The 26,625-nt window shown below is 47.3% G+C and overlaps 2 protein-coding genes and 1 pseudogene across 4 annotated transcripts in view; 2 read left to right on the top strand and 1 right to left on the bottom strand.

Annotated features, from left to right (window-relative positions):
• Positions 1 to 732: 732 nt before the first annotated feature.
• On the top strand, positions 733 to 1,983 carry LOC143689607 (transcriptional enhancer factor TEF-5 pseudogene; annotated as a pseudogene).
• Positions 1,984 to 7,177: 5,194 nt separating this feature from the next.
• On the bottom strand, positions 7,178 to 22,359 carry RIBC2 (RIB43A domain with coiled-coils 2). Of its 2 annotated transcripts, XM_077169163.1 has the most exons (7): positions 22,040 to 22,359; positions 21,153 to 21,234; positions 18,690 to 19,034; positions 14,805 to 14,923; positions 13,370 to 13,597; positions 8,722 to 8,888; positions 7,178 to 7,418 (listed from the first exon to the last, which is right to left on the bottom strand). In XM_077169163.1, the coding sequence occupies exons 1-7, from the start codon at positions 22,151 to 22,153 to the stop codon at positions 7,340 to 7,342; spliced, it is 1,134 nt and encodes a 377-aa protein (XP_077025278.1). In that variant the 5' UTR covers positions 22,154 to 22,359; the 3' UTR covers positions 7,178 to 7,339. The 2 variants fall into 2 exon arrangements, with proteins under 2 accessions (XP_077025278.1, XP_077025279.1); XM_077169164.1 differs by lacking the exons at positions 7,178 to 7,418; positions 8,722 to 8,888 and adding an exon at positions 8,934 to 9,375.
• Positions 22,360 to 22,442: 83 nt separating this feature from the next.
• The window catches only part of SMC1B (structural maintenance of chromosomes 1B), a 161,015-nt gene continuing 156,832 nt past the window's right edge, over positions 22,443 to 26,625 (top strand). For both annotated transcript variants that reach the window (XM_077169162.1, XM_077169161.1), the window contains exon 1: positions 22,443 to 22,605. In XM_077169162.1, the coding sequence (XP_077025277.1) occupies positions 22,497 to 22,605 (109 nt within the window). In that variant the 5' untranslated portion in view covers positions 22,443 to 22,496. The remainder of the gene's footprint in view (positions 22,606 to 26,625) is intronic.

The raw sequence follows: 26,625 nt of genomic DNA, 5'->3' as shown, positions 1-26,625 counted from the left end.
GAGTAAGAACCTGGGGAGAATAGGAACTAGGGGAGAATTGTACATAAAATGATGTGGGCAAGAGCCAGTGGATTTTTTTTTCTTTCAATTTAAGAGCATCCTTACTTGAGTGATGATTTTAGAGAGTGGTACAAACTGCTTTAAAGGTTTTACAAGCATTCTGAACACCGACTAATAAAAAGTGTTTACAAAGTATTTCTTTGGTCAATCTACTTTTTAGCACAATCAGAACTGCAGAGCCCTGAGGGGAGAGTAATAATAGAAAGATAATTTTGCTAGGTTTAATTCCTAGAGAACAGTCCAAAGAAAAAAGGCATAGAAAGATGCTAGTAAAAAAGCATAGACAGAGCAGTGTGATGGTGGCTCAATGGCACCTGCTGAGCCAGAGACCTGGGTTCGATTCCCAGAGCCTGCCCATGAGGAAAAAAAGTATAGAGACCCAAAATAGGCTTCTGATGTGTAAAAAGATGCAATATTGAACATTTATATGTTTATATTTATGCTGCTTCATTATTAGAAAAGTCCTTTTGGTGAAATAATGACCCAGGATTTAAATGTTTGTATTCATCATCAAGAGACTATGCAATGACCCCCCACCCCTTCCCTGGTCCCCCTCTTGGCTCCCTTGGGTCTGGCGGAGCTGCCCAGCCGGGGCCCCGCCGCAAGCACAGACCAGGCTCAGAGCGCCCAGGGGGCTCAGGCCCAGAGCTCAGAGCAGGGAGTTCAATAGTGTCCAATAGCTGCAACCCCAGCAGCAGCCCCAGGGAGGCCTGGGAGGATGGGCCTGAGGGGCTGGACAATGATGCAGAGGGCGTGTGGAGTCGGACATCGAGCAGAGCTTCCAGGAGGCCCTGGACATCCACCCGCCCTGCGGCTGGTGCAAAATCATCCTGTGGGACGAGGGCAAGATGGATGGTCGGAATGAGTTGATTGCCCACTACATTAAATTGAGGAAGGGGAGACGCGGAGGAGAAAACAGGTGTGCAGCCACATATAGGCTCTAGCTCGGAACAAGGTGTGGCATCAAGGAGCAAGTGTCCAAGGACAAAGACCTCCAGAGCATGCAGTCCACGTCCTCTGCCTAGATCGTCCCCACCAGTGCCCTTCAGAACAAGTTCAGCCCACCCTCCCCTCTGCCCCAGGCCATCTTCTCCACTTCCTCATGGTCTGGAACAGCCCCCCAATTCCTGAAACAGCAGCCTGAACCCTCTCAGGACCTCAAACCCTCTGCACAGCCAGCCGACCCTCTCCAGCCACCCCTGCCACCACCCTGCAGCAGTGATGAACCCCTGGCCCCCCAACCCTCCACCCCATCCCCAGCTGCTGCCTCTGTGCCCTGATGACAGGAGCGCACCATCGCCTCCTCCCAGCTGCGAACCCTCGAGTACTCCACCTTCATGGAGGTGCAGCGAGATCCTGACAAGGACAGCACACACTTGCTGTGCACATCGGTCAGACAAACCCTGCCTTCTCAGACCTGCCACTGGAGGCAGTCGACATGCGCCAGATCTACGACAAGATCCCTGAGAAGAAGGGGGGGCCTGAAGGAGCTTTATGAGAAGGGGCCTCCTGATGCCTTCTTTCCTCGTCAAGTGCAGGGCCCACCTCAACATCACCATCCAAGAAGGCCCAGGAAACTTCCATGGGGTCAGCTCCCAGGACAGCTCAGCTGACAGCATGACCATCAGCCTGCCCACCAAGGGGTGCTCCTTTGGCAAGCCGGTGGTGGAGAAAGTGGAGACAGAGCATGCCAGGCTGGAGAACAGGCGCTTTCGTACCGTATCCATCTCTCGACCATGTGCGATACATGACCAACTTCAACCACCAGCTGAAACGTCTGCCCGAGAAGGAGCGCTTCACCGTCCTGCAGGTGGTCATGAGCCGGGACTCCCAGGAGACCTGCTTGTCATCACTTTCATCTTCGAAGTGTCCACCGGTGAGCATGGGGCCCAGCACCGTGTCCACAAGCTTGTCAAAGACTAAGAAGCCCCTGGCCCACTCCCCACCAGGATGCAGGATGACATATTTTCCGCACACCTGCCTGGCACCCCTGGGGTGTCCAGGATTGAGGACGCATCTGCTCACCGGGTCTCAGGCCCAGGACCGAGGAGCCCCCCCCCCCCCCGCACATATTCCCTACCACTGTGGTGCGCTTTACTTGTGGGAGAAGGGAAGAGGGTTCAGTGGGTAGCAGCCTGCCTGGAACACTGAATTGCCATCACCCAGCACTGCCCAGCCTCCAGGGACCTCAGAAGTAGGGATGTGAGGACACCTTTGGGCTCAGGCGTGTGGCCACTGGCCCCCCAGGGGAGTGTGATGGGCAGGTGAGGGTAGAATGGAGGCAGAGGGGGTCAGAGAGTAGGGGCCCCTGGAAGAAGAGAATCAGGTAGGGGTTGTATTGAGGAGAGAGGGGTTCACACTTTGTAACTGCTGCATGCATGGTACCAAGTGCCCCAAGCAGAGCTCGTGCAATCTTCAGATCCTGTAAGGGAAGCATGGGTCTCTGTGCTTCAGATGAGATGCTGAAACCCAGAGAAGTTAAGGGACCCACTGGAAAGATGGGCAGGGTTGATTTCTCATCCAGGACTGCCAGTCCCCAGAACCCAGGTTTACTTAACTCTCTGGAGCAGGGGCTGCCACGGGGGCTTGGAGTTCTTGGGTCTGCACTGTGGGGTTGGAACAGAGCTAGGAGTGAGGAGTCAAGCCTCCTTAAGGGGTTAGCCTGAGAGCCACAACATACCATCTCCCTTCCAGAGTCTCAGTAATGCTGAGAAGCAGCCGCTTCCAGCCAGGCAGGAAGAAGGCACCTAGCAGGTACTAGACACCCGTTAGTCACCCTCAGTCAGCCCGCAAGCCAGCCAGGGGCTGCAGGCCTTCTGGGGCTTTTGTGGGCCAGGCCCGGCCTCACTTGTTAGAGCTTTCTCTGACAACCTCCTCTGGGGTAGGGGCCACCCAAGCACCCCAACAGCCTCCTGAAGGGGAGGCCCCCGGAGCAGACTTGGGCTCAGAAACAGGCTCAAAGGCCAGGTGGGGAGATGGAGTACCAGTTTCCAGGCAGAGCAGAAAGGGTGGCAGAAGGCACTGATGTTTTTCTCTTGCCCACGGTACTGTGAGCACAGCTGTCCTCTGTGGGTGCAGCTCCCTTATTTTCTTCCCCACGTCAATCTCCCTGGCCTGGGGAAGCAGCTTCCCAGATCCAGTTCTAGGATGAAGGTTAATGTTCTCCTGCTGCCATTCCAACACCCAGACCCCTCAGACCAGCTCAGCCTGTCCAATGGCCACCTGCAGCCTCCGGGTACTTATGAGTTTCATATGAAGTACTGTGTCCCTTCCCTTCCTTACCCCCACCCGCCCCTCAGCTCCCTGGAGGTCCTCACAGTTTGCATATTGCTCAGGCCACCTCCAAACCCAACTTGGTTTTATAATGTATATTATTTATATTTTTGTGTATTTTTAAAATTCAGCTGTGATGGGTTGTATCATAAACGTGGTATGTGGCTGGGCTAGAAGCCCTCAAGGCCCGGCTCCTGCTCAAAAACAAACAAAAGAATTAAAGTGATTTGTTTGTGGGTCAAAAAAAAGACTGTGCAGTTTTTAGAGTCCTGTTTCCCCAGGGATTTCAACCCCCCCCCCCCCCACAACAGGCACTAGCACAAAGCACGAATGGCTTAGATGAGAACAAAGGTCCAGACATCCCTGTACAACCCACCAAGGAACGGTGAAGGTGCTTTTTCTCAGGTGGGCCATCCGTTAAGTAGGGATAAAGGTTGGAGACAAGAAATTCACCCCTAGAATTCTGCCCAAGTTACTGAATATCTGATTCTGCAAACAAATTCATTTCGTATGTCATCTGTGCTGTGTAACTAATGTGCTGAGAAGCCGATGAAATTTGAGCTATTACTCAAATAAGACAGACTGGAGAGCCAGACGTGATATAGACACTACACTGAAGACTCTTTAAATTATTTAGAAAAGGATTATTCCTTTTTTCACTTTTCAGGTCCCTCCCCATCCTCACTTTTCTGACCGTAGAACTTGAAAACCAGAATAAAGAACCATATGCAAATGATTTTGAATCCTATTATTTATTCACATCTTTGCATTGTCTTGCTTTAGATCTGTCTCGTGTAAGCAGAGGTGACTGGATGTTTTTAAAGCTTTTCTTTGGAGAGAAAGGTGAAGCAGAAATGGTGAGATATTAATTGCAGCTTAATTAACTGTAAATATTGTACTTGGGTGATTTTCCTGCATCCAGAATGACTGGGAACATGTTGTGCTGCTGTTCGCCAGCAGAGGGCGAACTGAAACCATGCACGCATCCAGAGTGTTCAAGCCTGGCTTTCCTTCTGGAATATTTTTTATAATGATGTAAAATTCGGAGTTAAAGCAAGCCTCTTGGCAGTGCACCCACGTGTCCAGGCATATAAACCTATCATTGATGGCTGCTGTGCCGCCTGCCTCTCTCTCCCATCTTACCTAGGTTCACCCCCCCACCGCCATGCGTGCATGACTGCACCTCACTCTCCTTTGCCAGGACCTGCTTGGTATCTGTATCCCCTATGGGATGTGGGGGATTCTAGCACAGGGACTGCACTGCAGCCAGGGCTTGGCAAGCATTAACTGCTCCCCGAATTGAATGAACTATATCTGCCCCCCATGCAAGATGGGCAGGGTTAGCGATTCCAGCAGTTGTCAATCACCCATCACCCTTATGCTTTCCAAAGTATGGCTAAGCTAGAAAGGGGCCGGTGTTCCTAAAGGGATTATCCTGGGAGGCAATCGGGACCATTTCCCCCTAGTCCCCCCGAAATGGAGTACCCTTGTCACCAGGATTAGGCAGCTCCTGCTCAAACTGGCTGAGAGCAGGGACAGGGAGCTTCTCCTTTCTCTGAATTGGCTCTTGAGGCTGGGCTCTGCCAGTGACCCCATAGGAACTTGTTCCTGCCTTGAGTTTCAGTACTGGCAGGGCTCGGGGCTGAGCTTAACGTCCACAAAGAACAGGCATCGAGGGTACCTCTTCAGGCCATGGAAACCGCAGGGTCCTGCCAGGAGTGACAGGAGTGGCGAACCCCACCATGCCCTCAGGCTCAGAAACCCTGGCTTTCAGCAAGAGGAGATTTCTATACCCGGCACCAAAGTTTCAGGGGCTGCTGGCAGCAGTGGTGATGGTGTAATCAGCAGAAAATGGATAAATTTGGAGAGCTTCGATTCCCTGCAGGCCTGAGCTCAGTCCCCATGGGACTTCCGGACCTCCTGTCACCTGCTCGAAGATGGCAAAAACGCTTCCTGGATGCAAAAAAATGCTTCCTGGATGGCGAGAACCTGGAAAGTGCAGATGAAAAACCCCTGCTCCACAGTTGACATAAAGCCAGTTTACATGCGATCATCTACACGAGACACCTAGTTAGAGCCCAGCACGCAGTCAGCGCTCATCAACCGACTTCCCTGCTCACGCCTCCCTGGCCTCCCCTCCCCAGTGAGGGTGCCAGTGAGCACTGCACGCTAATCCATGACTTAGCTGCAGCCCTGGATGCAGTGCCCTGTCCCCTCACCCCACCCCTCGGTTGTGGGTTGCATCATCTCATCACTGGGTTAACTCGGAATTTGAACCATATGCCCAGTTTGATCACTTGTTCAACATGCTGCCATCCTGAGAGTCCCCGTGCCGACAGTAACTTTGTCTTCAAAGCCTTCTTCTCTTTCAACAGCCCCGGGGGCCCAGAGCCCATGTCCTCCACTCTGCTGCTGGTCACCTTTCCGACACGCGCACACCTGACCCGCCACATCCCTGCCGACGACTCTTCAGCAGCTCCCTTTGCCTCCAGGATCAAGTCCTGGCCTCTGGGATCTGGCCCCTCTACTTGTCAAGGTTTAGCTAGCCATCCTAACGTCCTGGCCCCAGTGCCTACATTCCATCCACTCCATCGTGTCTCCCCACTTCAGTGCCTTGTGCTGTGAGTCCAGCCCCAATTTATCCACCTGGGGAAATTCTAGCAACCCTCAGGCTAGGATGTCAGCCAGTAAAGGGCTCTGAGAGGAGGAAGAACAAGATCTGTGTCGAGACAGAGGGGGAAGGTGAGCTAAGCTGCTTGCTGTATCTGACTCTATGTCAGCTAATAATAAAGTGCCACCAGAGCCACCATTTTTTCACTTGACCTATGTACATGGTCCCTCAGGAACCCACAGGTAGAAGGAAAAGTGCCTGGGAGGACCCAGGTATTTCCAGGCCTGGGAGTCACAGGCCCGTCATTCCTTACTACTGACACAGTCCCCCTCTCTCATTGTAGAAAGTCACCCCTCACTTCCCTTCCAGTAAGTTCCAAGTCACTCTTCAAGGTTCGGGCAAACTGCTAGCTGCTCCCTAATATTATTCTCCCATTTTTAAAATACATTTATGGAATCATTGCCTGGCCACATGGTCAGCCTGCTAAGTTTTCCAGGCTTCACTGCAGTGATAAGTGGTCACCAAACTAAATTCCGACCCACAGGATATGAGCAGAGGTGAGATGACCATTTTCTGGGCCCTGTCCTTAAAGGGAAGGTGCACAGGTGCCTCTTCCCTGCTTCTCTTCTCCTTCCTGCTGGCAAAACATGCAAGATGATAGTAGCTGGATCAGCATCTTGGCCCTGAGATGGAAGCCACATATGGGGACGGCAAAGCAACAAGCTAGAAGGGGCATGGGCCCCGCAACACTGCTCAGCAGAGCTGCCCATCAGTCTGGATGTATGTGGGCACAAGAAAGAAACAAACTTCTGCTTTGCCAAAGGCACAGTTACCTTGGGCTTCAGTTACTGGGGGTTGGCAGAGGGAGGTGGCCGAGAGCCAGCTTCGCCTGGTTCAAATCCCAGTCCCATCACTTCCTGGTGGCATGACCCTGAGCAAGGCTGTCACTCAGGTTCTCCCTCGAGAAAATGTGTCAGAGGTACTAACATTGCCCGCTGTGAGACGCCAACTGGTTAGTCCACAGAAGTGTTTAGAACAGTGATGCCTAGCATACGTTCCCACTCGTGCCAGCTTCTGCAGCAGCTGAGCCAGTCTACGTGATACACGAGACAGCTCAGATGTCACTTTCTCTCTAGGATCATCCTTGGTGGAGCTTGTCTGCTTCGTGTCATAGGTGTTCTGGAGACATCCATGGAAGTAAAGTGAATATAAACTGAGGCTCCTTGCAGACATACAAGGAGAGGTTGAGCAAATGCTCCATCCACAGTGGGAAAATGAAGCTAAAGAGCAGTTCTGAGCCAAGGAGTATATTTTTTAATTTATTTAAATGTGACTGTTGGCGTTTGCCACACTCAATACATAACCACTCAGAGGTGAACGAGGATATCTTTTTCATCATCGACTTCTTGTATTAAATTGTGTGAAATAATCTCCTGTAGGTTCATTTGTATAGACTTCCTTCATATATTTTTTCCTGATAAAACAGAGAAAAAGATCAGTAGAAATGTTTACTTCCTAAATGTTTTTTTTTTTTTTTAAAAAGACAAAATAAAGCCAGCAAGAGTTTTATTAGTGTTATCCCCAGGATACAGAATGTATTTAAGCCCCAGTGAGCTCTGAGATGACAGGCACTTTATAAGGACAGAACACTCTGACGAGGGACTCGTACCCACAACATGTGGGAACATCTTAAAATGAAATCATCAAGGGTGTGATTTGTAAAGACATTTTGTTCATTCTGTTTGATTTTTGTCAGAATATCTCTTAATGCCCCTTTTAGGAGGAAATTTTACACTTAGGAGTGTAAATAGACTTCTCATTGAAAGAAATTCCAGCATTCTCCAGTACTTGATTGATGACAGATAGATAATTGATAGATGGATGGGATAAATAGATGGTTAGATTTGTGGATGGATGACAGATAAGGTGATAGATACATAAATGATAAATATATGGACAGAAAAATAGAAAGACGGTTAGACGGACGGATGGATATAGACAGGCAACAGATGGATACAGATATAGATAGATAAATAGTAGATAGATAAAAGATCAGGTCTTTTTAGGTACAAGTTACACATTTACCCATTTATCTGCATTTGTTCCTGCAGCTGGAAGTGTGAACTATCTTGGGGTCCCCTCTGTACTAAGACAGACTTCAGGCATGTTTTCGGCAGGCCAGGAGCCACCCCCTCAGCCTCCAAGGCCCTCCCTGCGACCGGGTGGGTGCATCATCCTCTCCTCCATGCCCCAGCACACCTCCTCTGGGAAGACTTCCCGACTCCCCAGGAGGACACAGCGCCCCTTCCCCGAGACTTCCGATCTCCCCGGGTCCTCCAGCAACTCCCCCAGGTATGCGGTGGGGACGCTCCTGGCCTCTCCATCTGCCCACCCACGTTTGAGCCTGCTCTGCGTCCCCAGTGTTTACAGGATGAACATGCAACTAAATCCATCATCCTCTCCAGGCAGAAACCAGTGGTATCCCAAGGACTTCATTTCTGACTTCTTGACTCTGAAGCCCTCTTTCTGCTTGGATTCTTTACCAGGAGGCTGTGTCATAGCTCTAAACCACCAGCACATGGGCCTCCAGTGAAATACACCACCAAGAGTTTCCAGGCCTTTTGGGCAGGAAGGATGCAGGAGGCTGTGCGTCCCCCTGTCCACCTCGGCCTCTGCCCCTCGCCTGGCCTCTCCTTGGTCTTTGCCCACTTCGCCCCTTCCACTGGCCCCTCCCTGGACCCCTACTCTGGCCTTCGTCCAGCCCCTCCCACACTCACTGCAAGTGCTGCTCCTTAGCCAGGCTGAGGTTGCTACTGTCCAGAGCCCTGCGGAGGTCACGCCGCTGTCGCTGCTGCAGCCGCTCCAACAGCAGCGCGGCGCGAGCCCTCTGCGTCCTCTGCCAGTCCCAGCGCAGGTCTCGCTGGCGCTCTTCTTCCTGGATCCTCTGGAGGGAGGATGGTTGACTCAGCCCCCTCCTTTCCCCAGACTCCAGAGAGCCCAAAGGGATCAATGTGGAGTCCAGGCCTCTAGTCTTACAGAGGGGGAAACTGAGGCTCACAGGGGGGATGAGACCCCAGCCTGCCATCAGGCAGCTGAGCTGCTTCTCACACCTGAGAGGCAGTGGCTGCTATTGGGAAGGACAGCAAAGGCTCAATTCTAGCAGACCTGCCCTCTCCCTGGTGAGTGATAGGGTCTGGGAGCTCCAAGTGGGTCAGCAGAGACCAAGCACCTGGGATGCCAGCCAGGGCACGTGCCACTCACCCTGGCTGAAACTGGGGCTTTTAGAAACACTGACGCTGCAGCTCACCCTGCCACAGTGGGGTCACCATCGTGGGGTCACCCAGCCCAGTCACTGAATTCCTGCATTGCAGCTCATTCCTCATTGCACCCCAGACCCCTCTGTAGAAACCACGGAGCCCTAGAAGAGGACACTGGATTAGGGCGGAGAGAGTGAGCGGTGTTATTGAGTCATCCAGAGCACAAACTGCTTCATTAGCTCACCTTTCTCCTAAGAGGCAAAGACGCTAAAGTGGGTGGGATGCCAGTTAAAGATGCATTTTCCCTCCTTCCACCTCTGTGGTTTTAGGGCAGAGCTTCCTCCCACGAGATGAGCAGGGGTAGGAGTGCCCAGTGCCCCCAGGCCTGGGTCAGCCGGCCAGCAGGAGGGGACAGGCGGGGAGAGGTCCCAGCTCCAACGCCAGGGTTAAAAGGCAGGCTGGCCAGGTTTTACAGCTGTGAGGCGAGGGCCTTTGCTCCCAGGACCTCAGTTTCCTCACCTGTAACATGAGGCAGCTTATGGTGCCCTGGTCATTACAAGATGCTTTCCTCAAGAATACAGCACAGTATGAAGGCACACTCACCACTCACTAAGAGGAAAGCCGACTACCAAACTACTCTTTCCATCGTCTGTTTTCCAAATTATCTCCGTGCGTAGAGAAAGGGACAGAAACAGAAGGACGCCAAAAGGTGTATGGGGAAGGGGTGTGTACATTTCTGAGAGGTAGAATTAATGTAGTTTTTATCTTCTTCTTTGTGCTTGTCTGTCTTGTTCGTTTTCTACAGAGAGTATATGTTACTTTGATACCAGAAAAAAAATGATGCTTTTGGAATCGAGGGCTGGGCCGCTGGCCAGGCTGTCCTGGGATTGAGATGTAGGTGGTGGAGGGCAGAGCAAGGGCAACCGCTGTCCCAGTATCCTGACCCTAGCACCAATGGCTGCTCCACCCAGGGCTGCTTCCTGAGCTAGTGATGCCTGATGGCCTTAGGCCCGAACCTCCCCTGCTGCCTTCTCTCCCACATATGCATATCCCTGGGCATCACCTGCTCCTCATGCCCTCAACCACCTGCCAGCTAGGAAGCTCACACTCTGACTGTGCCATCACCACCCTACCTGGCAGTCCTCTCCTGCCCCCTGGGGCAGTCCTGCCCATTCCAGAAAGTTTTAGAACCTCTTCCAAACTCTCTCTAGCCATCATTCGTAGTGGATTCCACATTCCCAGATACAACCCTTTCCTTTCTCTGGCTTCTCAGTTCTTTCTCCTCCTCTCTGACCATCTGGTCCCAACTTTTCTGCTACTTACTCCCCTGGGCATATCCTAGCAGTGGTTCTGGAACTTGAGCAGAAGTCAGAATCCCCTGGAGGGCAGGCTCAGCCTCCAACTGTGTGGCCCCAAAACAGAGTTTCTGGTTCAGCAGGTCTGGAGCCAGGCCAAAGGCATTTCTCACAAGTTCCAGGTGACACCGATGCTGCAGGTGCCCACTTTGAGAAGCTCTGCCGTCAACCATGTCATTCTCAATAAGGCCGCCCTGGTCTCAACTTCAAGTGTCCCATTTGCCGTCACTATGGCCTCCCTTTTCAGCCCTCTCTTGAGGAAGCCAATTCCAACAATCATTCCATCCCACTGTACCCTACAAGCCACTGACCACTGTGTCCCTTCCATCCTCATTTCCTTCCTTCTTCAGCCCAGCTTCTGTTACAAGCATTCCTTGTGCAGACATCCTCAGTACCCTAGGGCCCCTCTCTTGGTCATTCCTGCCAGGCAACTCCCAACATCATGAACCCTGACTCTTCACTTACAGCTGAGTATGACCGAGAAAGATATCTGACCACACTTCCTGGCATCACTTCAAGTTCCTGACCACTGGTCTCTGGTGGCCCTTAGTGCTCCTGGTTCATCCTGCCCCTTCCCATTTGCCTGCCACCGTCCCAGATGACCATGTGGCACCTTGTTCTCCGTCCTCAAATCTCCAGCCTTGACTCACCTTCAACTGCTGACCTCTTCTTATTTCACCAGGAAAGAGGCACCAGAAGAGAAGCTCCACAGCTCCCACCCTGACCCCCTGCCCTGCCTCTGTGCTCATGCTACCTCCCTGGGGCAGCGGATGTTGGGTGTGAGCTCTGATCCTTGGCAAGCCCCACTTCTGCTGCCAGTCTCTCAAATCTCCTGGCTATACAGGCATGTGGGTCCGGCAGGTCTTGTCTCTGGCATCAAATTTCCTCTTTATACTGTATCACACACACATCTAATGACAAAAGAGGACACAGTTCCCCATCAAAAAAAACTCTGCCTTGAACTCACGTCTCCACCAACTCATGCCCCATTTCTTTGCACACCTTTAATGCATAATACCTGGAAAGTTTTCTGTCCCCACTTCCTTCCGCCTGTTTTTTCTAAAGCACATTTACCAGGCTCCTGCACCACCAAAGAAGCCTTCCAAAGAAGCTCCTGACAAGATCTCAGTGCCTGCCATGCTGCTGAATCGGTGAAGGCTCAGCTGCCCCACAGCAACTCCCAAAACTCTTTCCCTCCAGGACCCCACAGCTTGTGTCCCTCCTACCTCTCTGGCTGCTCCTTCTCAGTCCCTCTGCTCTTAATTAGCGGGGGAGGGGGCAGGACTCTCTTCTCCTTATATTCCTTCCCTATGGGAACTCATCCAGGTTCACTACTGTAAATGCTCTGTATGGTCATGAGTCCCTCCAGCCCAGACCTCTTTCTGAACTTCAGACCACATTTCCAACTGCCTCCTGGGCTTCCTGACTTGGAAGTTGTGACAGAAAGTGTTACTTGTCATCTAGTAGTCATTTTTCTTCTTCTTTAATAAAAGAATTCCCACCACTTAGTTACCTCGGAATAGACACTATAAATTCCAATCTTCTTTATAGTTAAGGATGGCTACATGACTAAGTATTTTCCAGTGGAAGGTAAGTGGAAATGTCTTGTGAAACTGCCAGAAAATGTCCTTAGAATACTCTTCCCCATTTCTCCTTCCTGCTAGCGGGAATCTGCATGTGATGCCTGGAGCTCCATCAGTCATCTTGCACTAAGAGTCATATTACACTATCCTTAGTATAGCAGAGCATCAGTTGATGACCATGGAGCTCCCACCCTAGCCTTGGACTGTTTTAAGGATTTTATCTACAAGCAAAATAAAAAATTTTATCCTGCTTAAGTTACTGTTATTTGGAATTTTCTGCCCTGTGCAGGCAGACCTAATCCTATCAGAAACAAATGCCTAACGGACACGGCGTACTTAACATATCCAAAACTACACTGGTGATTTATACTTCCCTTTCTAACCTGCTCTTCCCACCATCTCCCTGCCACTGTAAATACCACCTTCAGTCCTTCCAGCTGTGCAGGCCCAAAGGCCTGGAGTCATCCATTACTCCTCTCTTCTCACATGCCCCACCCAATACATTAAACAATCCTATTGCTCTACCTTTGAAACAGACCCAGAATCCAACCACGTCTCAGCACCCCATTGCCAGTACCTTGGCCTAGCCAGCCTTATTGCTCACCTTGACTCCTGCCCCAGTCTCCCCAGTGAACCTTCTTCTTTCCCCTCACCCCTGAGAGGCTACTTTCAATACAGTGCCAAAGAAAGTCAGATCATGCCATCCCTTTGCTCAAGATGCCCCAAAGTTCCCCACCTCAGTTGCAGACAAAGCCATAGTCAACCCCAGTGGACTGGAGGACCTCAACCCTCCACCTCTTGGACCTCAGCTCTTGCCCTTCCCCCTCACTCCACACCAGGCACCCAGGCCTTCTTGCTGTCCTCGGAAAGGGTCAAGCATGGTCCTGCCCCAAGGCCTTTGCCCTTGCTTCCCAGTCTGCCAGGCTTGTCCGTCCCCACCTTTGGGTCCTTGCTCAAATGTCCCTTCTCATGAGGCCTCCCCAACCACTCCCTTCGTCTAGCTTTACTTTCCTCCTTAGCATTTATCACCCCTGTGGTAGCAGCATACAGGGATGCAATTATCTGGCTCTTGCCACCCACCCCCACCAGAACACAAACTCCTTGAGGGCAGCTTCTAGCACAGAGCATAAGAGCAGGTGTTAGTGGATGAGTATATGGGAGGCCATCAGTAGCCCCAGAAGCCAAGTCTGTGGGCTCTGTTAGCAGGGGTGGGGTGCGTTGGGGAGGTACCAGCTTCTCCTGGATTTGCTGTTTCTGAATGAGGCGAATCTGGTCCAGCTGCTCCTGGTTCATGCCCTTCCAGCGGTCTGGCACCACTCGGTGGGGACCGAAGTAGCTGGCTGCCTGCTGCGGGTTCTCGGAGAGGAGGTCCCCACGTAGGAGACTGGTGATCTCGGCCAGGTTGGCCTCCTGTTCTTGGTTTTTCTCTCGCTTTTTCTTTTCTGCTGACTCCAAAGCCTAAGCAGGAGAATTCATGAAGTAAGATGCTCCAAGTCCCTCCAGGGGGATTTTGAGGCAGAAGCTGATCCTGGAGGGAAGAATGCTCTAAAGGGCAGCTGGGGCAGAGGTGGGGGCTTGTCAGGCATGGATGTGGGGAGGGCCCTGGACCCCTGGCAGCCTGGGTGCGGTTGGAATGGGGTGGACCGGGTAGGAGAATTGTGACCACATACAAGAGTTCAGGTCTTTATTTGCCCCAATTTGCCAAAACAGGGAGCTTTCTTCCAAGGTTAGGCAACCATCCCCCATGGGCTTGGCCTTACCCCAGGAGAGGGCTCTGTGTCCCCCTTGTGGACCCGGCAACATCTAACCCTTGTGTGGGCTGCAAAGAACACCCAACAGAACGATCCACAACAGTGACAACTGCTAAGTGGTGGAAAATACATTGTCACTCAGTGCTCCTGATATAATATAGTCATAGGCCCTGGGAACAAATAAATCCCAGTCATTTCCCTGCTCAGGCAGCGTGGGGAGTAGAAGCAATGCCCCCGTTTTTTCTCTGTTCTCAGTCCAGCCTCTTCAGGACTTTTGATTGCCTATCCCCATCAGTAGAACATTTTAAAGTTTGTTTCTCTGATGTAATATACTAGGTTCACAAGGTAGTACAACTGGACCATAATATAGTATGTTTTTTCAAAACACACAGACAGGGGAATTTAAAATGATGGGCTTAAAAATACATGTGAAGTAAAGTTCTGATATATTCTTCCTGCTCTCCAAAGATTCACCATCTCGCACACTCTAACCACAGTTCCAGTAAGCCAGTTAATCTGCTGAAGAAACCAGGCCAAGGCCCTCATCCCACCCAGGAAATATAATGCAGTTCCCAAAAACAGTGAGTTGGAGGGCTGGGGAGTGTTTTGTGAGGAAGCTGGGCAGAGCTTAGGGAGGAGGAGGGAGCTTCTATTAATGTGTATTGGGTAAAGGAAAATTGAAACCGGAGCTGCCTGAGTCAGAGCAGTGCCAGTGCAGACTTCACTGTGCCCCCAGGAGGCTACTTTTGCGAGGTGCTCCCCCACCCTCACCCCCATGCATCTGCATAACCAGTACAGGCAAGCCCAGCAAGGAGCAGGGGCCTGGTCAGGGTTGGGGGGTGACAGGGATGGTGCACTGAGCTCATCCACACGATGAGGCTGCACCCCAACCCTTGGCACATGGGCCTGGGTACCTGATTCTTGTTGAACTCTTTCACAGAGGCACAAACCACCTTTCTGGTAGAACTCTCCAGGTCCTGCAGGTGCATGGCAGTCTTATCAAACTGCAGCCTCGTCTTGGTGTAGAGGTCCTCTGGAAGGAAGCAAAATATGGTAAGGCCGAGGTGCCCACCTAGGGGTCCCTCCAGGCCATGGAGCCTTGCTTCTCATCATACCCCTAGCCACAAGAACAGGCATGATAACAATGGCAAGACCTGCCCTGGGAGCTCTTGAAGGAGTTTAGAGGGGTTGATTTGGATAAAGCTTGTAGGCAAGTTCTGCACTCAGGAAGGGCTCAGTGGGGGTGAAGGACAAGCCAATACGGACTAGTGATGTCTGCCATGGACTGGTGGCATCTGCCATGGACTGGTAATGTCTGCTGTGGCTTGGAACAGGACAGTGGTCCCTGCTTGCCTATTCTATGTGTATGTGTGTGTGTGTGTGGGGGGGCAGCTACATCCCCCCTGGTGGCTAAATGTAGTTACACCGTTCATGCAAGGGGTGGGGGAAGCCCAGGGAAGCCCGGAGTTCACAGAGGAGGGGACGGTTAGGGAGTAGGAGTTTGCCAGGTCAAGGAGGAAGAGAAGGGGTTGAAGTGGAAGGTCCAGTGAAATGTCAAGATTCTGAGTCAGAGCAGGCTGAGATGCCAGCCCCATGCTCCTTAGCTCTGTTATCCTGAACTACTTCTTAACCCCACTGGGCCTCCTGACAGCAAATGGGAGGCAAAAAGAACACCGACTTCACAGTGTTGTCACATGAAAAAAAAGTCAGTGGTCGGAAGTTTCTTCCTCTGATGTTTGCACTATGAGTCTTCACATTATCTCAAAAAACAAAGCCCAAACTCCTTAGCCTTGAGTTTTTGTTTTTTGGCTCATCTCTCATTCATTCATTTAATAACTGATATTAAGAGTCTAAGATGGCTGAATTGCATACTTGAAAGTGGTTAAAATGGGAAATTGTGTGTTGCATATATGTTATCACAGTAAAAATTAAAAAAAAAAACTTAAAGGGTCTAAACATGGACCACACCTTATTAGGAATATAGTATATAATAGAAAGAAACATAAAGACTTTTTCTGGCTTCTTGGAACTTACTGTCTAGGAGATGAGTCAAACCAGAAATGAATAAACCCTCAAAATAAAAGTATTATTACAAATTGTGATAGTGCTATAGAGGAAAAGAACAGGATGCTAAGAGAGAAAGTGTTAGAAACACCTGATTTGGGTAGTTCAGGGATGGGAAGAAATAGCTTCTCTCTGAGGAAATGACATTTAAGCTGAGACCCAAAGGACAAAAAAGTTGGGCAAAGAGCAGGTACAAAAGTTCTGAAGTGGGAAAAGAGTTGGAAAGATGCAAAAATTGAAAGAAAGCCAAAATAACAGGAACGTAGGGAATGATATGGGGGTGTAAGTTGATATTGGAGGGTCGGCAAAGGCTATTGGAGGACTTCACGTTTTATTACATTTGCAGAGGTAAGCTTAGAGGGCTTTAAACTGGGGTGCATGGGGTGGGTGTGACATTGTTAAACTTAACGTTGTTTTAAAAGTATCACTCTGACTGCTATGTTGAGAATGGACTGAAAGAGTGCAAGAAAGGAAGTGAACTATTAGAAAGCTATTGGCAGTGGTCCATCAGTGTGAGAAAAGATGATGGGTAGCATTACAGTGGTGGCAACAGAGAGTGACAGACAAGGACCATTCAAAATTTATTCTGGATGCAGAAAGGACAAGACAAGGTTATACTGGAGGCAAAGTCTGAAGGAGCAAGGGGGTTCAGGGATAACTTCCGTATTTCTGGCTTGATTAAGGAAAGGAGGTGCCATTTCCTTAATCAAGGAAAGATGGAGGGTGGAGCAGACCCAGATGAGGAATTCAAGGTTAATTTTCAGTGTGGTGTGAAATGTCTGGTGGGATGTCAAGGAGGCAATTTAGAACCAAGTCTGAGTCTGAGATAAAGGCTCTTGGCTGAAGATGGAAATTTGGAGTACCTCCTTAGGAGATGGGTGAGATTTTAAAGCACTATGAGTGGATGATTTCAACAAATATCTATATATGTGCCAGGAAGTAAGGATATAGCAGTAAACAACACAGACAAAATATCCTGCCTTCAATGAGCTTACAACAAGGTATTGAGGGCTGACATATATAAATTGTACACTATGCCAGCAGTAAATGCCATGGAGAAAAATAAAGTCAGTAGAGGGATGGAGAGTCAGAAGGGAGTGAGGGGATGGTAGAGGGTTATAATTCTAAGTAGATAGTCAAGAAGCCTCTCCCATAAGGCCACATTTTAACAAAAGCCTGAAAGAAGAGAAGGAGATATTCAGGCAGATATCTGGAGAAAGATATTCCCAGGCAGGGAAACAGCAGATGTAAAGGCCCTGAGGCAGAAGTGAACTGACACACACGCTAGGAACAAGGAGGAAGCTAGATGTGGCAAGAATGGAGTGGGTGAAGGGCAAAGCAGTAGGAGATAAGGTCAGACTGTGAAATTCTTGTAGGTTATTGAAATGAATTTGGCTTTAACTCTGAGTGAAATGGGAAGCTATCGGAGGGTTCTGAACAAAGGATTTGCCTTAACTTTTAGCCTAGGATCACTGATTGCTGGGTTGAAACGAGACTAAGGGGGATAAGGGCAGAATCAGGGAGACCAGAGGAGAGGCCCAGAAAGCAGTGGTGTTTCACAACATCTTGTGGCTGGGAAGATGTGCAGAACCCAACAAAGGAGTCAGGACAGAAGGAGAACCAGGATGATGGTGGGATTCTGGAAGCCAAGATAAATGAAACCTTTCAAGAAGGATACGTGATCAATGTGTCATATGCTGCTGAGAGGTCAAGATGAAATCCAAGAACTTTTGATTGGGCAACATAAGGTCATCTTGATCTTGACCAGAGCAGTTTCAGTAGGGTGAGGCATGTGTGTGTATGTGTGTATGTGTGTGTATGTGTGTGTGATGGGGGGGTGATGAGGCCAGAAGTCTGGTAGGAGTGGGTTCAGAGAGAGAGGGAAATGATGATTTGGGGAGCTGTCATTCACTGAGTGAGAAAAGAAGGCCTAACACCAAGCTCTGAACTTCTAACATTTAGAGGTCAGGCCAGGAGAAGGATGAGCTGACTATGGAGACCACAAAGCAATAGCTAGACAGAAGTGGCTCACGGAGGTAGAATTGCTTAGCTTTCAATGACAGCTTCCCATTTATCTTCAACGTGGATCTTTTTTATTTGTTTGGTTATATAAACATGTAGGCTCCCTGAGGACAGGAGTGTGGTCTTCACTGCTGTGGTTCCCTGTGGCCAGAACAGTGCCTGGCCCAGGAGGTGGCCAGCAGGCACAAATGCTGCTATGGGTGCATGGATGAAGAGGATGGGGAAAGCAGAAATGCCCATGACCTTGGGAGACCAGGATTTATTGAACCTTGTGCAGTTCCCCCAAGGAGATAGGCCGTTTCATGCCTCAGAACCTTTGCCAGACAGGTTCCCTTACCTGGGGTACCTGGGGAGTTTGGGTGGCCACCATGCCCCCATGACACCCCATTTGGACTTATACCATGGCACCCTGGATACTTGACTGGGCCTGGACGATAGCCGTCCATTCTTCGCAATAGACTGGGCACACCTTGAGGGCAGGGGCTGGTTCCAAGTTACCTCTGTGTCCAGCACCCATCAGGGAGCCTTGACACAGAGCCCACCCTCAGAAAGCATTTCCTGAATGACTGATAGGTGGCCAGAGTTTAATTTCCGAAGCGCAGGCTTCTGAATTCTCTTCTTTTCCTACTGAGTCAGCATTGGACCTCTAAAGACCTTGGGGTTGATTTGTTAAGGAAAGTATTGAGACCAGTTTGTCTTTTGTGTTTCATTACCTGCAAATTTAAGGTCAGCCTGGGCATTCTTCAATTCTCTTTGCTGTTGCAAGGACCATTCTCTGTTTTGTTCCTCTTGGAATTTCTTCCTCTCACGGAAGTTCAAATCCTCTCCCATGAATTTCTGCATTCCTGATACTGTATTCCGAACATCATTATCTGACTGCCGGGCTGGAAGATCTTTCTTAAAGGCTAGGGGGTCAGACAGGTCAAATTCACGGCGCGTTTCTGGCATCTGAAAGTTCTGCTGGAAGTCATTGATAGCTCTACAGAGATTTTTCTTTTCTCTCCTTTCACGGTTTTCTAATATGCACATGATTTTGTGATTTTGTCTCATTTCAGCAGCTAGAAGAGACACAACATATCCATAAGCTTAAGATTCAGAAGAGAAAATTAACTTGAATCCACTTTAAAAAATAATTTTTAATGATTATAAAAGTAATATGAGCCTTTAGAAAGGTAATGAAAGAATTAGAATCCTGAACATACAAAGTATACCTGCAAATCAATTTCAAAAAACAAACACCCAACCAAAAATTGGACAAAGGATAGTGTAATGGTTAAGTTCATGTATCTGCTTGGCTAGGCTATTGTGTCCAGTTGTTGGTCACACAAGCCCTGGCCTGATGAGTGTATTTCATAGATTAAAATCATCAGTCAGTTCTTTGCCTCGATGGCTGATTATAGCTACAATCATGAAGGAGCTTGCCATAAGTAATGAGAGAAGTCTCATCTAATCAGCAGAAGGCTTTAAAGGAAGAAGTAATTATTTCAGCAACCAGAAGGAAGAATTTCTGTCTCTACTTCAGCCAGCCAGCTTCTCCCAAGTTATTCATCTTTCATTGGTGTTGCCAGCACGCAGCCTGCCCTGTGAAATTCAGACTTGCCAATCTTCACAGTTGTATGAGCCAATTCCTATAATAAATATCATAATCTCAGCACTATATATATGTTCTGTGGGTTCTGTTTCCCTGGAGAACCCTGACTGATATGGATAGAAATAGGCAAATTAGTAAAAAAGAAAACATGAATGATCAATAAACTTAGGAAAAAGATGATCAGTTTTACAAGATAGGAAACATCCAATGAATTGGAAAAATATTTTAAATGCTAATAATGGCAAGTATTAGTTAGAATGTGGGGAAACAAGGTCTCTCATTCACTGCTATTGCATACACTTCTAAGTTTGGCAAGCAATTTGGCAACATCGCATAAACTGAAAACAGCATACTGGTGGCTCAATTCCACTTCTAGGTATCTCACACACATGGGCATTAGGGAATGTAGGCAGGGGAAAGGATAAAGAAACTGTGGTTAATTCATGTAATAAAGTACCATAAAGCAATTAAAATGAATATTCTATGTGTAGATCACTGATTAATTTTAAAAATATAAGCCTGAGTGAAAAAAACATATTATGTTGCAACATAATACTATTTATGTGAAATTTTAAAACCCAAAATAAGTCTATATGTTATTAAGGATGCATACATAAATAATACAAATACAAAAAATGTACATGGGAATGAGTCACACCTTGGAGGAGGGCGGAAGAAGAAAATGATGAGATGGGAAGGGATTTAGCTATATGTATATAAACATTTAATTCTCAAAAAAGAAATTCTTAAAATAAGCTATCTGAAGCCAATTTGGCAAAATGTTGGTATCTAGTCTGGTAGTGGAAAGGTATGTGCCACCTTTTTTTTTTTGTAAGTTTGGCTTTTTTAAATAACTAAAACTAAAGAAGTTAAAAGTGTTCAGAATATGCAGGAAATCATGAAGAAGAAAATAAGCTACACTCATAATTCCATTACCCAACATCACCCATGCAAACACTCTGATATCTTTCTTTCAAGTCTTTTTTTATGCATATTTTTAACCTAATTGACATCCCACATTATACACAATTTTGTATCTTTTTTGGTTCTACTTCAAAAATCCTTATGGTGTTGAAAAAAATAAGTGGAAATTGTTGGACGTGAGGGAGGAAATGAATTATAGTTGAAATTCTGAACAAAGACATCATTAAGTGGATCAAATCTAATTCTAAGTTAGCTCAGGAGTGTGAGCTAAGGAATGAGTGTCTGCTCTGAATGCTGGACATTATGCCATATACAGCTGTTCTCCATGGAAGGTCTTGAGCTTTTTGGCAGTGTATGTGTGTGTGTTGTGTGTATGTGTTTAAGCCTTTTTATTTCCAGTTTTTTAAAGAAAGCAGAAAAAATATATAATTTATTCTTTAAAGATATCTCCCACAATCCACAATAGAATTTATATGGCTATTTTTTCTTTTAAGAGAAGAAAAATCAGCTCATTAAGTTTAACTGAGCATAAGAAATTGTGAGATTTTAAAAGGAGAAAGAGTGTGAAAATGACAAATTTCTACACATGTGAAGAAAGAAGAATTGGGATCTAAAGATGCACAGCCCTAAATCGCTGGTTAGGTGTCCAGGAAATGCTCACCAAAGGTTTCTGCTCTAGCTTTTTCAGTTGCTTCTTTTATCTTCTGGTCATGAACCTGAATATCCCAGGCTTCTGGGTCTCCCTGGGAATGGAAAACAAGGGGAGAGGAATTAGAGCTAGATAATCGTATGCGGTTGATACCCATCCTACTTATCTTTTCAGCCTTGTCCCACCGTAAGTGATCTGTCTTAAGTACACACCAGGATGTTTCATGCTTGAACGCTTTTGCTTATAGTTGGTTCTTCAATCGATACGTCTAACTTTCCGCAGACCTTCCTTCCTCAGAATGCGGCTTCGGGACCACCTCCTCCGGGAAGCCTTCTCTGACCTCCCCTCCAGTCCCGTCCGTGCTCCGATGGCACGCTGCACGTCCCTGCCTCACTTTACTGATCCCACTGCATTTTAATGTGTCTGTTTTCCCGCCTGTACTGGATCACGGACTCTGCCAGGTCTCCTGAGCCAAGTTCAGGCTTGCCACAAAATGGGAACTTTTAAGGGCATTTGTTAAATGAGTGGACTAGAAAAAGTCCCCAGTAATATAGAAATTCGGCTTTGAGAGAGAACTGCATTCCATTCTGTGCTTCACCACTAACTCCAAGCAAGTCGCTTCCCCACGGCCGGACTCGATTTGACCATCTGGCAAATGGGAAGGTTGCATTTTTTTGGTCTAAGATCTCTACCATCCTCTGCAAATTCAATAAATCGAAATACTCCCCGCTGCCCTACTCCCCATGCACCCCTATCTCCCGGCAAAGCCTGCTGCTGCTTGCAGCTCTCCCTAGATCATTCCAAGAGGTCCGAGTTCGTCTCCTATATTATCCCCTCGCCCTCTTCTGAACTCTTCACATTCCCTCCTGGCCCTTTTCTTTTCTGCCCGAGGCCCTTACCCCGATAATCCTGTTCCTGGCGTTGAATATTCGTTTCTGCCTGCACAGCTCTGCCTGTCTTCTCTTGGACAGGTCAATGTCCTGCGCCAGGTCCTTGGACAGCGCGATGTTCATGGCTATGTGAATAGCAAAGAAATTCTAAGGAGTTTTAGAGAGACAACGAAAATAAAATAAGCTATAGTCCAGGCAGGACTGGCTCCCTAGGATGTTGAGCCGGCGGGAGATCGGTTTGCGTCCGAGGCTCGCAGACCAGACTTCTGCGACTTTGCACAAGCCTGCGGCGACCAGAGTTTCCTCAGAAGCAGCAACAACTCCGGTTGCTAAGCAGCGAGCCTGCGCCCGACGCGTTCTCGCTCTCGTGCTGCCACGGTCCAGCTATCGCGAGACTTTGCGAGGCCCTTCCCGCGCTTTTCCCGTCGGCGCGTGAGAAGGCGTCTGAGGCACTGCGAACGCCGCCATGGGTCGTCTGGAGTTGTTGCTTGTGGAGAATTTCAAGTCGTGGCGAGGCCGCCAGGTCATCGGCCCCTTCAGGATGTTCACCTGCATCATCGGCCCCAATGGCTCCGGTAACTGGGCGCCGCGGGACGGGAGCCCGAATGTCTCCACTTTTCCTCCCTGACCACCTGGGATGGATTTAGGCTGAGGGGACGAGAGGGCGGCCACGAGGCCTGGGCTCCGGGCAGCTGCTGCCAGTTCCGGCCTTGGCCTCACCCCACATCCATTTCCTTTTGGCTTGGACTCATGTCCTCGCTCACCTTGGTCCTGGCCCTCGTCCTGGGCACCGGCCCTCCACCCCTGCCCGAGAACCCCTCCCTCAACCAAGCAGACCCCAGCCCTCGACTGCCTCCAGGGACCAGACTCTCAGTCACCGTCCGGGACACCGGCCCTGACCCCGGGACTCAGCCCTGGACCCCTGCCCGCCGTGGACCCTCCTCTCCTTTGCCTTCGCTCCCCCTGCTCTGTGGGCTTCTTCCTGCTCTGCCCACTGGCCCCTTGCCACCTGAAGATTAAGTGGGAGTGGGGAGTCCCTGAGGAGGTCGTTGGCTTCAAAGCCCCGACAACCATTTGGTCCAGAAGCCCTTTGGCGCAGGAATACAGCGATAATGACCTCATTTGTTGAGCTCTTACCAAATTCCCAGCACCGCTAGTTTTGTTTAATCTTCATAACCTTCTTGCCGTGCTAACCCGGCTTATGGCTGAGGGAAAACTGAGGTTTGGAGGGGCAAGGTGACTTGCCAAGGCCTCCCAGTAAGTGGCAGAGCCCGGGCAGCCCCTCACGCGCTGAGTGGGCCACGGGGCAGTGAGGACTGGGGCAGGGAAGTCGCCTAAAATGGTAACTTCCTTGCACGTGTCTTGGAGCGGCACCTTCTGTTTTAGTTCTCAGCCCAGATTTCCTTTCTTAGGTCAGAAAGAGATTTGAGTTGACAGATAACTGTTGGTCTAAGTTAATTCATTTATTTGACAGAAATGAATGGAACACTTAAATACGTGCTTTCATGGCACAGCATGGCACAGCAAATCTGGAATATATATAGTTTTGTGGAACCAATGTGAAGTTTCTGGTGCTGCTGGTTAATGTTTCTTTCACTTTTTACTCGGAATATGTGGCAGAATACCTAAACTTAGAATATTCACGTGTTTGAAGACTTCTTCCCTCTTCTGGGTAATATACTACCCATTCACAGTATATTTTGATATAAAAAGATTGAAAATATAATTGGTACAAGTACTCTTGCATTCTTACCCTAACTACCTTTCCCCACTTACTTATCAGAAGATCACCGAGCCCACCACCACTGATCCTTTCCAGTTATACGGCAGCTTTGTTATGTTCTTTTTGTAATAATGTTTTTTTTTGTAATAATATCCTGTTATTACCACCTGCCACAACTCAACAGATTCAGTTATATATGTTTTGTTTGGGTGTGTATTCTACTGGGAGCAGAAGAAATGCAGAGTATGACAGCTCCTGCTCCCAAAGTACAACTGATTGTAATATAGGGCTGAATAACACTGTTTCTGAAATTATTTTTTTTAAACAAAGCAAAACTTTTTATTGTAGTAATAATATTTTGACTCAAAGTTAGCATTTTAACTGTTTTCAAGTTACAATTCAGTGATTACATTCACAATACAGTGCTACCATCACCTCCACCCACTACCCAAACATTTCATCATCTCAAACAGAAATTCTGTACCTTCTAAGCAATACCTTGCCACTCCCTGTTCCTCTTACTCATTTGACTCTAAATTCTAAGAAGGGAGTTAAGCTTGAATTCACTGACTCATTTATTCATCATGTTAACCAATATTTTTTTGTTTGTTTTTTCTTTTAACCAGTATATTTTTTATTTTTATTTATTTATTAAAAAATTATTAATCCAATCAACATGCAATATGAACATTCTTTTTTCATCATATAGTTGTATATTCATCATCATGATCATTTCTTAAAACATTTGCATCAATTCAGAAAAAGAAATAAAAAGAAAACAGAAAAAAATTCATGCATATCATTTCCCTTACCCCTCCCTTTCATTCAATCTATTACATTTATTTTAACATTTTTAACCAATATTTTTAAAGCACCTACTAGAAAACAGGCCCTGTACTAAGCATTGGGGATATAGCAGTGACTAAAACAAACAAAAATCCCTGTCCTCACGGAGCTTACATTCTATTGAGGGTGATACAATTAGTAAAGCAAAGTAAACTTTTAAATTAACTTTTAAATTTTTTAAAAAATATGACAACAAAGAGTCACGAACATTCTTAACATACGATCATTTTAAAACAGGAAAATATTATATCTAATTTGGAGAGATGTGGACCGTTTGAGGAGAAGATCGGGAAAGGTTTTCTAGAGAAGATGGTATCTGACCTGGGCTCAAAGTGTAAAAATTATTTTTCCTGAGAGGTGTGAAAGTGTGTTTGTGGGACAGTTGATAGTATATTGGCCAGAATGTAGAGCTTATCAAGGGAAGTAGTATAATGTAAGGTTGAAATCCTATTGGGAAAGCCCTTAAGTTCCAGAGTGAAACGTTTGTATTTAACTTTCTGGAAAACAAATAATAAACTTTGAAGGATTTCTAGCAGAGAAATCTCACAAGTATGCCTGATTTTATCTAAACCCTCTTCTTTTGCTTTGGATTCTGTCCCCTTTATCTCAGTTCTTCGCTTTTACAGTTATCTTCCTTCTGTTTTGAATTATCACTTTCTCTCTCTCACTGGGTTGTCATTAACATAAATACATATACACCTTGTTAACACTTTTTTTTTTTTTTTAGCCTAGGTAGACACTGGGAATCGAACCCGGGTCTCTGGCATGGTAGGCGAGAATTCTGCCGCTGAGCCACTGTGGCCTGCTCAACACCCATTTTTAAAAAAAGTCTTATGACAGGTGTGAATGGTTAGATATGTGAAAAGCAAGTATAGAGCAATATCAGTTGTGGTAAATATATGAGTGAATACTGTGAAATTCTTTCATCTTTTCTGCATGTTTGAAAATTTTATAATAAAATTCTGGAGGTGGGGTGGTAGAATCCCTTGACCCTCGCCGTATCTTCACGGTATTGCTCCTTTTTTCTTATCAGTACAGCTGAACTCTTTAAAAAAGAGTTTACTTCCATTCTCTTCTCAACCCTTGATTGATTTCTCTGCTCCATACTCCACTAGATGATCTACAAGGTCGCTAAAGGTTTAGATCTTTTAAAAGTCAGTGGTCAATTCTATGTCCTTATCCTGTTTGACCTTTTAATACCATTTCATCTATTTAAAAATAACGGGTGAGTGCCTACTATGTGCTAGGCACTGATCTGGATGTTTGGGATTGAACAGTGATAAAAACATCTACCTTTTAAAGCTTAAATTTTAATGCAGAGAGACAGACAACAAAATAAAATATTGTATAGAATGTTAGAAGGTGATAAGTTTAAGGTGAGAGGAAAAACAAACAGGGAAGGGGGCTTAGTGAATGCTGGGAGTATGGCAGTTTTAAAGAAGGGTTGGCCTTGCTGAGGAGATTGCAAGGTAGACAACATTTTATCTCTCTCACCTTGAAATACTTTGCTCTCTGGGCTTTCTCAACTCCATACACCGGTATTCTGCTACTACAGCCTGTTTTCATTTATTGGCTGCTTCTCTCCCTGCTCTCTAAAGTTTTAGAGATCTCTGTGATCACTTGCCTGAGTGATCTTACTGTGTGCCACCACATTTTAGGTGGTTTTTTTCTTTATACTTTTCTATATTTTCCAAATTTCCTATATTAAATGCTTTACTTTTCTTATCAGGAAAAAATATTATTTTAAAGAAGTGTTGATAATCTAGAATGGCCACTGAATTATTAAAAGTAATCTCATTATTACAAAACCAATATATATATAATGTAAAAAATTAGAAAACAAACAAGCAAGAGTAAAAATATAACATCATGGTCCCACTTTCTCAAGGTTGCTATAATATCTTAATTCTTATCTGTATAGATATTTTCTATGCAATCTTTTTAAAATGAAATGATACAGTACATAGTATTCTGTAACTTGCTGTATTCAGACAATTATTTTCACCTTTCTTTTTCTTTAAATGTT

This window comes from Tamandua tetradactyla, chromosome 7 (genome assembly GCF_023851605.1).
Source record: "Tamandua tetradactyla isolate mTamTet1 chromosome 7, mTamTet1.pri, whole genome shotgun sequence".
Taxonomy (NCBI): Eukaryota; Metazoa; Chordata; class Mammalia; order Pilosa; family Myrmecophagidae; genus Tamandua; species Tamandua tetradactyla.
The sequence above is the reverse complement of the archived record's forward strand: the minus strand, read 5'-3'. Positions and strand labels throughout refer to the sequence as shown.

What these genes read in the sequence shown, in the direction of transcription:
- RIBC2 (XM_077169163.1), bottom strand. Translation starts at nt 22,153, where the DNA reads ATGAACATCGCGCTGTCCAAGGACCTGGCGCAGGACATTGACCTGTCC. An exon ending in AAGAGTTCAACAAGAATCAG is followed by an intron (nt 13,598 to 14,804) that starts GTACCCAGGCCC and finishes TCTCCTGCTTAG; the next exon opens with GCTTTGGAGTCAGCAGAAAA. An exon ending in GCTAAGGAGCAGCACTTGCA is followed by an intron (nt 7,419 to 8,721) that starts GTGAGTGTGGGA and finishes CTGTTTTATCAG; the next exon opens with GAAAAAATATATGAAGGAAG.